Here is a 14,242-nt window from a genome sequence, read left to right on the forward strand (position 1 = left end):
AGGAAGAACACACACAACAGTACTTTGGGGACCTCGCTATGCAGCTCTAGTTTACCAGTGTGGTACTTAGATACTACAGTGATGGGTATTATAGAAAATCCAAGACAGATAACAGATGATGATTAAAACCAGAAAATTAAAGGAGAAACAGTGTAAGTTTTAACAGAAACTGGTTTAGTTATGACAACTTCTGTCTTGGGTAGTTATGACAACCTTTGTGCTGTTTTCAACCTCTAGCGCTTTCCACAGATTATGATAAAATATGCCCAAATGGCAAAACAACAAAGTTAACAATGCTGAAGAAAAAAAGTTACTGATGGAAAAAAACAGTGAAGTCATTTCTCTAAAATGAATTGGTTAGGAACTAAAGATTACATATAGTTACAGACACCTGCAGATACCTGTGTAAAGCTTTTGTCTTCCTACCAACCCAAAGTTGGTTAGGCATGTATGTCAGTGCACACATGTTGATAAAGCATAAAGTTTGTTCCTCCTCCCATTGGAGGTCACAAGCAAGTGAACTAGGAGGCACCCAAATGCAGTGTAGTCCATGCCAAATTAATGCAAGAATGAAGCAAAGAATTAGAACAGAAGCACTCCAAATCTCATGTATACCTGTCTTAAATGTCTCTGTCTCCTGGACATTTTGCTTGACTTTTATATCCCTGTTATAATCTACTTGCAATGGTTCTCACCTGTGCAACTCCATTTGCAGGGAGGGACATGGCTGGGGTCGTGGCCGCAGTAATCACCCCTCCAGATACTCTTAGAACAGTGGTGCCGGGTTTGGAAAGCTGAGAGGAAGCTGGAACTGATTTCAACGAACCATCTGATATTTTCATCAGTGATGTTTGTCCACTAGGAGCAGCCTTCAAAAGAGTTCAGTTTAACGGAAACCATTCCAATGATGTCTTTTTTGTATTAGAGCAGAAAAAAATCAGAATACTTCCCAGGGCAAGAGGAGATGTTTTTGAAGCCAGATCATTAAGCTTAATTTGACAATTGTTTATAAATTGCTCATTTTCTAAAGTTAAGTCTACCTTTTCAGAAGTGACCCAATTTTGGGGGGATCAAAGTGAGAGACTCTAAAAAGGACCTAATTTTCAGAGAAATTGAATTTTTTTGCACCTGCAAATAGGTTGCTAAGAAGTCTATGAGCTGGTCTACCAGGCAGGAATATGGGACATTTTCAAGACTCAATTTTTGGATCCAAATAAAACTAGGTGCAATATTGTGTACAACTATCTGCATTATACATATGCAGGTACCACGGTGTGAAAATCTGGCTCAACATTTCACATATTGTACAAGTACGTGTTTTGGGCTTTTTTCAAAGGCTAAAGATGTCTTTTTTTCTTTTAGTTAAGATTTTTTTTTAATAGCCAATCTGTGGCAGTGAAAATGCAAAATAAACACAAAATCTGTTGCTTACCTAAATAAATCCAAAGGAGGGCTGAAATATTTTGTACAATTGGTTACAGTATCCTTTGCCCCCACCCCTCCATGAGACAATGCATATAATCTGAAGAAAGACAAACCTGGTATGTGAATGTTACCTGGGCAAATAAAGCAGTCTTCTGTCCGGTTATTACTTTTAATGTTTGCTGCCCTTGAGTGGAAGATGCTCCGACTCCTACATTGCCCTGAACAACTGATGCCGGTGTCAACTGCTTTCCAGAATTCTGGGGAGATGGCTGACCAACTAAAAATGTGCCCTGGTCCAAAAATAAGTTACTTAGGTTAGGCTCTCTGAGTGGAAATCAAATGGTATGAAAAATTGAATTCTGCATCAGTAACAAGACAGTGACATTTGTAACTTTTCTCCATGATCTGAGATTTTATAATTTAAACAAAGATTTCTTATCTTTCAGGTTGCACACACTAATCAGATTTGCTACCGTCATTTGGAGTTAAAAGAAATACGAGAGCCCGTATATCTTCTTCACTGACTTCAAAAGGTCTTAGAGGAAACTTCACTCTACCTAGCAGTGAGAGTTCACAGGGCTCAAAGCATTTTTAACAAAAAGTTTTTTTAAAGCACTTTGCAGTTAATTATGGTGGACATTTTTGCTAGAGGCAAGATGGAAAGTGATATTATGTGACACATTGGAAGTGTGAGAATCCAAAAGAAAAGGTCACAAGCCAGGTTCCAATCTGGTTAGAGATGTCCATTGTAATTTAAGAAACCTCACATAATTCACAGTTTATTCACTTATTACCTCATGAATGTTCAGAGACTGCTGGGATGAGAGAAAAGGAGTGGGGGGCAATTTTCCCTTCCACTTCAAAGCCTAATTCCACAAAGGCCACGTTAACAGCAGAGCTAGCTGTGCTAGCCCTCACAGCAGCAGGAGACCCCATTTTAACAGACAAGGCAGTGGCCCCAAAGTCCTTCCCTGCCTACCATGACTTAATGACCACCTCTCACCTGCTTTTTTTCCAATGTCCTCTTTTTTTAACCCTGGCTTTGCTTCATATTGATCACCTTTGCTTTTTCTCCCCAACCCCTTGCTCCTACATCTTCATGACTAGTGCTCTCCCTGCCTGCAATTTTCATTGTAGGGATGTTAAAATGTTTAACCAGTTAACAGCTGCACTTAATTGTTTTAATATAGGCACTGCTGCCTAGCTCACTGCACAGCCCCACTGCTTACCTGTTAACTGTTTAACATCCCTATTTCATTATCTCCAATCTTCTTTTCTTGCCCCTTGGGCTGCCTCCCTGACCTCTAGGTCTTCTGGTATTTTCCCCGTGGACACTCCCCAGCCCCCTCTACCCCCCCCCCCCCCCGATTTGGAGATGGCCTCTACCTCTCCTCACCCATTTTGGGGGAAATGCACTTGCACCCTGGTGTCATTCATTGGTAATGTTCTCTCCTCCCCCCATTCCCTGAGCTACAATAGCAGTGCTCTCTACACTACACAACAGTCCACAGCGAATAGCACACAACCCTCAAAGGTGAGGGAGGGCACAAGACACACTGACAGCTGCAGTGAGTGAGGGTGAGTGGTGAGCAGGGCAAAGTGTGTCTCCAGAGGGGTTTGGCTTCCTCATAATTTGAAACTCATCTACTACAGAAACAGAGGCTGGGCATCACTGGATCAGTTACAATGCTGGACGACTCTGACCTGTGGTGTCTGCTTGAGGATGTAGGATGTGTAGGTGAGGTGCTGGGATAAGCCACTACTTGTGCTTTGGGCTGCTCCTGTTCCTCCTCCTCCTCCTCCACTCGTAGAAGAGCCTGACTGGAGATCTGTAACAAGAATCAAAGCAATGACTCTGCAGAGTTCAAGTTATACTGTGCAGAAATTCACTTCTTTCCATCAGCACCCTATTCCTCACACACACCTCTGTCCTTTGCAGAGGCAGCTGCTGAGGTATTAGCATGCACATAGCTTTAAAGGCACTGTGCGTTGCATGCTACCCATGCTTCACAAGTGAGCAGCATCTATTCATCATTTTTCAATGCAGTGGGCAGTGTGATTCTGAGGGTGATATTGTGTTCTCTCACTATGTTCTGGAAACAAACTGAAAGGGAGCACGGCTGCTTGTGGGCACACACAGGTCTGTTTTGCAGTCTCTACAGCCAGAAGCAGATGCAAACCAGCAATTTAATAGCTCTTTCAACAGCCTCTTGCAGATCATGAATAATAAATGAAATCCTACTAATGACCTGCAAGCTAAGGATTTTGCTTTTACATCAGATACACTTACCTAGTGTTTGCACATATTTCAGAGTAGTTACAGAGCGCTCCCCAATAATTACTTTGCACAGAAAGAATCTAAGGCTGCATTTGAACTCTCTTACTAAGCCACACCGAGAGCAGTGTGACCCCAGTCTTATTTTCTGTCTCTTACTAAACAACCACGTGAGCAAAATGGTAATCGTTTTCCCAGAGAATCATGTATTTGCTTTACCTAGGGCCAGATGGTTTTACAGTCCTTTTTCCTATGGGACTGTACTCAGCCTACCTCAGTCCCAAGCAATGGGCGGAGCTCCCACAAATGCACCGCAGCCAAAAACAGCTAGTTAAAGTCTATTTCAGCACATCCATCCATCCATCCATCCACCCACCCACCATCCCATCCCCCTGCTCTTGGTTATAGGCTCATGTGCTGCACTTTAACTCCTCCTGTCTTCTTGGTGTCAATACCAACAGCGGTCAGAAAATGGGCAAACATTTGGATTTTTTTTTCCTTTTCCAATGAAAATTTGAAAATTATCAAAGAAAGCAGACACTTTTCTACAAAACGTGTCATTTGGTCAAAACCCCCGTTTTCCATTAAATAAAGTTTTGACCAGCTCTGGTCAATACCCTTCATAAACTTGCCCAGTTTATCTTCCCTCTCTTCTCTTCCCCCCCTCCCCCTCTGATTCTAGGCTCTCTCAGGTGTGGCATAGCTACAATACCTTTATATGATGCCTTTGCCCTTTCTGTATAATTCGGTCCCTTGAGCTCCCTGGTCATTTTTGTTGCCCATTGGAAATTTCCCTCCAGTTTGTCTATTTCTATTAATTTTGGGTTCAAAACTGAAGGGAATATTCTGGGCACCACTGTACCCGAATTAGACACATTATGCAACAACTTTGTATAAGTAGCCTAAGATAGCACTGGGCTTTCCTATAGCAGCCACACATACTGCAAACTATTTAGTCATCAACCTAACTCTCTTAGCAATAGTGCTGCCCAGCCTTTTTCCGCAATGGCTCCGATCCAAAGCCCACACAACTCAATAGGCATCTTTCTATCAACTTCACTGAATTTTGGATCAAATCCTACATGAACATTTGTGTTTTAGATCATTTCCCCCTCAGACAGATCAGTTTGTCTTTTTCCCCAAGACAAATTTCCTTTTGTTATTTTCTGCTCATGTTTCCAGTTTCTCTTTCTAATATTTCTCATGAGTTTTTACAACTTCTTTCAATTTAGTGTCAGCTGCAGGTTTCAGGAATGTGCTGCATACTCTTTTTTCTGGATTACTAACGAAGGGTTAAAAAACCATCTCACTTGCTGTAATTTTCTTCTTACTTCACCACTATCTGTAGTTATTGCTTTAAAAAAACAACTGATCATCAGGGGACGACTTAAATAAAAGAGCTCTCATGCATCTCCTCACTGAACAGTCCATGTTTTTGGTGAGCAAAGAACCTTGCTCTATTACTAACTCCCAAAGTACCAGAATAAAAGGCAAAATGCTTAACACATTAATTACAAAATGATTACATTATTTAACGCATTAGATTTCCCTGCAAGACTAACTAGCATTGTTTGTGGCTCTCAGTATGGCTCCTTGAGGTATCAGAAGCAGTTTTCCTTTTCCTGAAGGGTTCTTGCTGTTGGTGGTAAGGTACAATTTGGTGCCAGGTGGTAAATTTGCCAGGTTTGCCAGATTTGTGGCTGGCAACTGCAGTGTAGCCATCACTAGAAATGGAATAAAAACAGAAAACCATGTTAAAAATTCAGGTTTGCAGAATATGATTCATAATAAAATCTGGGCAACTGAAATAAAGTTGGAACAAAGGAGTGGCTAACTAATGAACACGGTGCACAACAGTGATAATTCTGTGCTTGCAGCACTTTATACAGCACTAGGTATTTCTTCTGTGGAAGAAAGTTTTATATATAAATTATTATTTATTACTAAACTAGCCCAATTCTAAGATATTTTGCCTACAGCTCTCTTAGCATGTTATTTTGACTAGGTGTTCCCCTCTTCTTCGGAAATAGAGCTGCATTTGGAGTAATACTAGAGTACAACAGCGTTCCAAAATGAATTAGAATCTGAATTTTGTAATCCAAGTTGTAAAGTTACTTTACCTGAACCTTGAGATCCACTTTTCTGAACCCCTGCTGAAGTCACCTGAGCCTTTGTTAAAGTTTGCACAGGTTGGGCAACAATTGTTCCACCACCTCCACTCACAATGGCTTTTGCTACTCCTTGGGTTACAACCTGCTTTGGACCAACAGCTTTTGCTACTGAAGAGCTGGATTTTGCCACAAGTATCTGACCACCACTGATAGCCACAGCTTGTTTCACTGTTGACTGTAAAGTAGAACCGGCAGGAACCCCAACGACCTGTAATAAATAAGCATCTGATGACATGCTTCATGCAGGATTTCCCTGGTACAGCACCAGGAGAGAGTTAACATTCCACCTGGTAGGTTACCCGAGAAATAAGTATATAATTTCAGGGCACTTCAGAAGTTAAATAAGCTGACAAGTTACCCATTCTAAACAACCACCACAATGGGGACTCAAACACATTCAAATATAAACTGAGGCCATCAGTCAGGGTGCATCTACACTGCACCTGTAGCTACGCAAATTGCCATGGCGCCCGTCGGGGCATTTATGTGCGCCCGCAGAATGATCTAGGCCAGCTCTGGCCCGGGCACGCGGCGCTGGCCCCGGGCACACAGCACATGGGTGGCCCCACCCCTGGATGTATGGCACATGGGCGGCCCCGCCCCGGGTGCCCAGCAGTCCCAAAAGGTTGGGGACCACTGGTGTAGGGTATTCACAAAAGTCTGGATTGTGGTTATGCCTGAAAACCAGGAAGCTCTTCAGAAAACATTTGGTGAAAGGCTATATTAGACAAGGATTGTAGCCTAAATTTTAGTTCTAGAAAGTTTTTGTTTTGTTGGTAACCATTTCTCTTTCTGTTATTCTTACCCAATACTCACTGTCTCTATGATGCTCTACTTTTTGTTAAACAATTTGTTTGTTTTCACCATAAACAAATGAGTCACTTACTACAAAGGTTCTGATTCTCTCTCTTTTGGGACAATTAGTGTGAGTGTCCAGTGACAGGGGCTAGATGTTATACAGGAGCACTCCTGGGGTGTTTGAGACCTGGGATTACTCTGTATTAATCTGCAAGGCAAATATAAGAGCTGGCAGGGTCCTGAGGAGTTTGTTGGGGGGTAGCTAACTGGCTGAATGTCTGGGATCTGACATAGTCCAGTACTAGCAAGTCTCTCTCGCAGAGGCAAAGTGGTAACATTCTGACTAACGGTTGTGGAGAAAGTTTCAGCTGCCTCGTTAAAATCAACTTCAGGCCCAACGTTTAACTCACAAACAGCTTCAGTTTTGTAAGCAGACAATACATCCATGCAAATATTACATTTGTGCACGCACCTACTTAAGCAAAAGGGTAGTTTAAAGAACAATTAACTCATGTAACTACTAATGTATTTTTTTGCTTACATAGGCCTGTGTGCTTGGCAGGTAGATTTCACTGTATACAATTCAGAGTGGATAGAAAGGATGGAATTTAGGCTTTTTAATGTCTTGACTGTTCAGACACTTAGATGCTAAACTCCAAGAATGCCCCAGCTGACCAGAATCAGCCGCTGTTCAGTTTCAGCAGCATCTGAATCAGGGACGCCTGGGGCAGAGCAGCTGGGGTGCTGCCGGGTTGGTCCCGTAGCGCCGCCCCTCGGCACTGTGGGACCAACCCGGCAGCACTCCAGCTGCTCTGCCCCAGGCGTCCCCAAGAGCACCCTAGCTGCTCTGCCCCCGGCTTTCCCAATTCAGCTGCTGGTCAGTTTCAGCAGTGGCTGAATCGGGGAAAGCCAGGCGCAGAGCAGTTCCAATTCTCCGGCTGCCTGGAGTACTTCAGGGTTCTTGAGTTCCCATCAGGAGTGCCGGAGCATTGGATGCCAGACCAATGGAGTTTTACTGTACTTATGAAAAATAAAAGAATATGATTTCCCCCTACAGCTGAACTTGAAACTGAATCCTAGTACTCCTTCATGCACGGTCCCTCCGCCAGTCTAAGGCAACAGTACAGAAGTGGCTGGTTTCCTACGACCTTCCCCCAGACTGAAAGAGCATCATTGACTGCTGCCTGATATGCCCCTAGGTGTGCATCCAGGCAGTTTAAGACATCAAAGCATTCAATACCTTCGATTGCGTGGTCCCCTCTCCTGAGCTCATGATCTGCTTCTGTGGTGACAAAGCTATCATGTGACCCCCCTTCACAGCAACATATTGGTGCCCTGAGGTCTGCGAGGTTGTCCCAGTCACCGGTAGCTGTGGCTGCTGGGGCAGCTCTCCAGGCTCCTGCTTTATTATCACCTTTTCATAAAGAAAACTGAGTCAAACAAACAGCTTTACTCTCCAGATGAAATCCTGCTCTGCAAGCATCAGTCTGCCCCAAATATGGCCTGCATTCCGGACAAAACCCCAGATCTTTGATAGATCCTTTTCAGCCCTGCTAGATTAAATAAAAGGTGTGCCATATTCATTTAAGTTATGACCTCTGTTACCATAGCTTCTCGGCACCCTGAATGTATCTATGCCCCAACCATTCTTTATCCCCATCTGGGAAACTGAGGCACAGAGACAGAGGCTTCGACTAGACTACAGACTTTTTGTGCAAGAAGCTGGTGTCGGAAAAGATCTTCCGCAAAAACTTTTCGCAAGAGAGCATCCAGACTGCCTGGATCCTCTCTCAAAAGTCAGTAGTGATTGCTAGCGACAGAATGGCCCCTGTGCTTTCTCCTCTTCCCTCTTCTTGTGCAAAAAACCCCTCTTCCCCATCCACACACTCCCTTTTGTGCAAGAGCTGTTGTGCAAAATGGCATTCTTCTTCGTAAAATGAAATTACTTATTGCACAAAACCCCTTCATCTTTCTATTTACTTGCACAAAAATGCACTTGAGGTGTGGATGCTCTGCGAGTTTTTGCGGAAAAATTGCTATTTTTCTGCAAAAACTCTGTAGTGTAGACAGCTTGAGTGACTTGGTCAAGGTTATACAGGAAGTCTGGTGGAGCAGAGCATCACACATGGGTTTCCTGTTTCCCACGCTAGTGCTGTAAACACTGCACTATCTTTCCTCTCTTACCCACGTTAACTTGTAATGTAAAGGAATTAAGGTAGGCACTCATAACTCTGGCCTAAATTAGGCCAGAGACAGAGGCTTCGACTAGACTACAGACTTTTTGTGCAAGAAGCTTGTGTCGGAAGAGATCTTCTGCAAAAAAAATTAGGATGGAAGTCCTTGTCTATCAGATCATGCTGCTCATTCCCCTTTAAGGGGTGAGAGCAGCAATGTCTCTCAACAGATGACACGTGCCACAGGACTCCTTGCCACGTGTTACTACAGTTGATTAAAAAGAAATTGGGATGAGTGACACTTAAGGAAGTAGACTTAAATACCAATATTTGACATGCAGAAATACTGGAGTATTATTAGGTATGGAAAATAGCCGAAGTCTCAAAACATATTAGGCAAGAAAAGCACAACTTTGGTAGATTTGGTAGCACATGGCAGCGGTTCATCGAAGAAAAGGATGAAGAAGATAGAAGGGAAACAGAAAAGGGAAAGAAGGCAGAGGAACAATCAAGCCAACATAACAGAATAGCAGTCAAGACTAATCTGCTGACAGTTGCAAGAGTTACATGAGTTGGGAAACTAAAACAAGACAAGTAGCAGTTGGGCCAAGGAGACACACTTCCAAACTGCTCTAGAAGAGTTACATGCTTTGTGATGGAACTCAGTCTGGAATGATACTATCAGAGCATGCATCCATGTAAAAAGCCAAGAACAGACATCAAATACCTTTGTGAAAGCTCCAAGTCCGCCTGTGACAGATTTAGGGCTTTGCGCCTTAGAATGACTCCCAATTGGACAAAGGGGTGGCATAGTTGCAAATAAAGAATCTTCTTGCTATGAATGAATACATATGGCACACAGTTAGGTGACAAAATGATGACTGCCTGTATTCACATTACTGATAAGTAACTGAGGGCATTCTGGGTTATCTGTACTGATATGGTAGTCATATTGATCACAGGATACGAGACAAAGTAGCTAAAGTATTATGAGAGTCACTGTTTTTATGGCTCAATTTGTAACCCACCCTACCATCTTCTAATCTTTAGTTACCCACTTTAAACAGTTTCCTACAGCTTTTGTGAACCCCTTATGCTTAACCTGTCCCACCTTATATTTAGCTAAACACTGGATACCCTCTGCAGACCTCAGAAAAAGCCCTGTGAAGGTCAAAAGCTTGTATCTTCCACCAAAACAAGTCATTCCAGTTAGAGATGTGAACACACACAACAGAATTTTTTCTACCCTTACAAAATTTTATGGTACCAGCATAGCGGAAGACACACTGAGATTTACAGGAAGCAGACATCCATTTATTTTTCTAATTAACTTCTGATTCCTAATGGTGTTACCTTGAAAATGTGTAATTCATTCAATGTGAATGGTGTGCATCTTTGGATTATTCTGATTTGTTCGACAATGCATAGAATTAATTGCTCTCAACCAGTGAATTAAGAATAAACAGTATTAGCACTGTTAACCAGCAGTCAGACTGTTTTTTAAAGAATATGGGGCATGCACAAATCACAATTTAAAATTGCTGCTTTACATTTGCTGTCTCAAAAATGTAAAAACTTTTAATTTTATTTCTTAAGAAAAAGGGATATTCAGGATCACTTTGGGACAAGTCTAAGGACTGGCATTCTTACTGTGAAATTACTAGATGGGAATATAGGCTTCATTTTACTTAACAGATCTTTTCACATGTACATACAGGTCAAAATTCCTACGTTACAGATTCTCAGAGATGGACCTGGATGTAAAGGAACATTCTGTGTCTCAATTAAAGAAGAAATCTTTCTAGATTGGATGGCAATTATAAAACAACCTAAACTCAATAATTATTGTATATGCTGAACAAGCTAAGAAAGCTCCAGCAGCCCAAATGCTTCACCAACCACTTTCAAAAGGAGGCATCTCTAATTCCAGTAGCCTGCCAAATATACCCTTCTCTGTAAAGGAAATGGAGCAAATTTTATCTGAAATAATACAGCCCCACACCTTTCCAGCTCAGATCTTATTCATTCTCAATTTTCAATCACTTACTCCACATTTGTCTGTGATACATACTAGGGATGTTAAATTTAGTTTATTCAACCAATCGACTATGGATGGATTTTCCATCGACTAGTCAATTAGCAGGGGAGCTACAGAGGGGTTAGCTCCCGGCCCAGGGAGCTAACCCTGCTGTGACTCTGTCTTTTAAATGTATTAAGAGCTGGTAGGCTCTTAAAACATTTAAAAGGCTGAAGAGCAGCCGTGGGGACCCAGCGTGAGCTAAAAGGCTAAAAGCACAGCAGGGGGACAGCTGAGTTCTGCTCTCACTGGGTCCCCCGCTGTGCTTTAGCCTTTTAAATGTATCAAGAGGCTGCCAGCTCTTAATACATTTAAAAGGCTGGAGCTCAGAAGTAGGGACTCCGCATGAGCTGGGCCAGCTGATTCCCAGCTTGTGCCAGGTTCCCCTGCTGCACACCAGCACACTTTAAATGTAAAAAGGCTGGAGCACAGTGGGGGACCCAGCACAAGCCAGGAATCAGCTGTCCCAGCTCACACTGTGTCCCTACTGCTGCTCTTCAGTCTTCTAACTGTATTAAGAGCCTAACAGCTCTTAATACATTTAAAAGGCAGAGCTGCAGCAGGTTTGGCTCCTGGAGCCAGGAGCTAACCCTGCTGCAGCTCCCCCACTTATCGACTAGTCGATGGAAATCTGTTCTTTTGAGGAAGGTAGCTGTAAATCCACTGAATATTTGCTCTTGGCCTGATATTAATGTATCTGTTGTGAAAAATATTCAGAAGTGAGTTTAAAATGTGCACCTCTTCTTAAATCTGATACTATCACCGAACAAGTTAAAAAAAAAAGACCCGAGTCTTTTACAGAACAGGCTCTTTGAAAAAGGAGGCATTTTGAGAGTACTGAGATCTGTGCCCACCAAGGATTTCCTTATACACTAGCAAAAGACTGACACTTAAGAGAAGTAATCAATAGGGATGCTAAATTTAGATTAACGAATCAATCAAATAGTTAATGAGATTTCCATTGACTATTGGATTAGTCTATCAGGGATTAGTCTGTAAAGGCACCTCCGCCTTTGAACTGTAGCAAGCACAGAGGCAACAAAGGGGGCGGAAGCAACTAGTCTCTTACACCCTTAGTACTCACAACTCTACCAAGAGCTGCATGAAATTACTCTATCATTCCATGTGAAAAATCATGTAAACAATAGTGCTATGGCAGCTAGAGAGTAATTATTCCAGTAAAATAATGAGAACATGAAGTTATCCAGAATCAGCATTTACAATGTTGAAAAAGTCCCTTCTTTATGGAAAAACTACCCAGCAAGAATGTTACCTTGACAGCTGATGTTACCAAGCTGCTTCCATGGATCTTTGAGACTGGAGATCCGGCTCCATGAGAGGCTTGAGACACACTTGTCAGTTTGCTTGTGGGGCTTCCTGTGTATTGGAAGATACATTTCATGCAGTCTCATCGTAGCCAAATTAGTCCCAGGGTATTCGAGACATAGGGGATGAGAGTGATGCCTTTTATTGGACCAACTTCTGTTGGTGAGAGAAAGAAGCTTTCAGGCTTACCCAGACCATCAAAAGCTTGTTTCTCTCACCAACAAAAGCCTGGTCCAACAAACAATATTATCTCACCCACCTTCTCTCGCTATTGGAAGATGAGAGAGATTTTAGCATAAGGGTTTAGTCCTAGGTACTATTAAATAAATACAGCTTTTCATCAGACAAGGAAGACATGGCATTTCATTTCAGTTAACCTCTCATATGTGCTGATGGGAACAAAACATGACATGACCAGTGGGGATCAGGATGGGGACAAGTTACATTAGTGTTCTGCTAGAGAAGATAGCCTGTCATCAAAAACACCACAAACTAAACATCCCTTCTCTAAAGGAACATGTTCTCGCTAGACATAATGCTAAAAATCTTTTTCTTCCAATACTTTTGAATATTTAAAAACATTTTTATATTTGCTTCTTTCCTGTTTGAGCTGTTTACATTTTGTACCACACTCAACTAGTTTCGTTTTCTGATTCTCAATCATTAGTACAGTTCTGCAACACTTGAGTTGCAAATAATATCCCCTCTGCAGTGTTTATTTATAAACTACTTGCATTTATATTAAAAACAAAACTATACAGATATTTCTACTGACGGCAGGCTTTGTGAAAGCTGGGTTCTACAAAACTTGAACGGCAGTGTCCCTTTATATTACCCTCCCATATGTAGTAAAGATTTTGAACCCCCGATGATGTGACACTGTTGAACCAGTCTTTCCTGACTTCCCATGGAACTTGTGTCCTAAATCAGGGAGCTGATTTTGAAAATTCCACTCATGAGATTATTTTGGATTTAACCAAGAGAGCTCAAAGCCAGAGATAGAAATTCAGCTACTGCAAACATACAATGGTTTCTCACCATTCAATGTTCCTCCCATGCAGTTGTGGGGGGAGGGATGCTTGTTTAAAAAATGTGATTGTTTTCTTACAAAAAAAGAGGAGATATTTTAATGAAAATCTCTCCTTTTTTTCCCCCAACAACATCTGCAGCTTATTATGATAGGCAAGGAACATAATAAGCTGGATGAACATGCTATGTAAGTTCCAAGTGTCACTTTGGGAAGCTACTATATGTATACATGCATTTAGACCAGAGGTTCTTGGTCTGAGTCTCATAATGGACTCACAAGCAGTTACTTTTTGTTCCAACATGAAGGCAAGAGTTTCCAGATGGCTTGCATGGCTTTTCACCCATCTTCTGCAATCAGTACACCTCAGATTTTATTACACCAGTTCCCCTAGCATCACCTCTGAAACACTGCAGGAATCCAGTCAAAAGAGTCTAGGAAAACCAAAGGCCAACCACCTTAAAGCAGCTGAATAAAGGTTCCCAATGGCTTAAAGGCTGATAGTGTGCCTCTCCAGACCAAGTTGACCCGATCTGATCTGAGCTATTGTTTCGATGCAGCTAGAGAAATGCATGCTGGATCCTCCTGTACTGGAAAGTCCCACAGCTGGGTTAAGGACTGTGAGGGAGTAAGTAACAAGCACTTTAGCCATGACAAAGACACAGCTTCCTGCCTTGCTTTGTAGCAGTGTGCAACACTGCCTCACATTCCTTGCTCCTCCTGAGATACATTCATTTCCCCTGGGGAAAGAGTGTGTGATTTCTATTTGGCCTTGTTTTTTCTGTCACGGCCCAAAGCAAATTCGTTCAACATTAAAAAGACACATTCTGTACAGTAATTATACAAACGAATGATTCTGCCCTTCCTTTGTAAAAGGCTTTTAGATAGTCACAGATCTTGGTATGTTTTGTTATTAAGGAAAGAGAATGGATGAAACTAACCTGGCTACTTCCTACAGATCAAATTACA

General features: G+C 42.1%; 1 protein-coding gene across 4 annotated transcripts in view; it reads right to left on the reverse strand.

Moving 5' to 3' along the window:
* The window catches only part of YEATS2 (YEATS domain containing 2), an 82,411-nt gene that overhangs the window by 31,430 nt on the left and 36,739 nt on the right, over positions 1 to 14,242 (reverse strand). For all 4 annotated transcript variants that reach the window (XM_075937463.2, XM_075937465.2, XM_075937461.2 and 1 more), the window contains 8 exons: positions 12,194 to 12,297; positions 9,571 to 9,678; positions 7,910 to 8,083; positions 5,821 to 6,079; positions 5,263 to 5,424; positions 3,130 to 3,254; positions 1,557 to 1,715; positions 696 to 869 (listed from right to left, as the gene is read on the reverse strand). In XM_075937463.2, coding sequence (XP_075793578.2) covers positions 696 to 869; positions 1,557 to 1,715; positions 3,130 to 3,254; positions 5,263 to 5,424; positions 5,821 to 6,079; positions 7,910 to 8,083; positions 9,571 to 9,678; positions 12,194 to 12,297 — 1,265 coding nt within the window. The remainder of the gene's footprint in view (positions 1 to 695; positions 870 to 1,556; positions 1,716 to 3,129; positions 3,255 to 5,262; positions 5,425 to 5,820; positions 6,080 to 7,909; positions 8,084 to 9,570; positions 9,679 to 12,193; positions 12,298 to 14,242) is intronic.

This window comes from Pelodiscus sinensis, chromosome 10 (assembly GCF_052426305.1).
Source record: "Pelodiscus sinensis isolate ZL-2025 chromosome 10, ASM5242630v1, whole genome shotgun sequence".
Classification (NCBI taxonomy): domain Eukaryota; kingdom Metazoa; phylum Chordata; order Testudines; family Trionychidae; genus Pelodiscus; species Pelodiscus sinensis.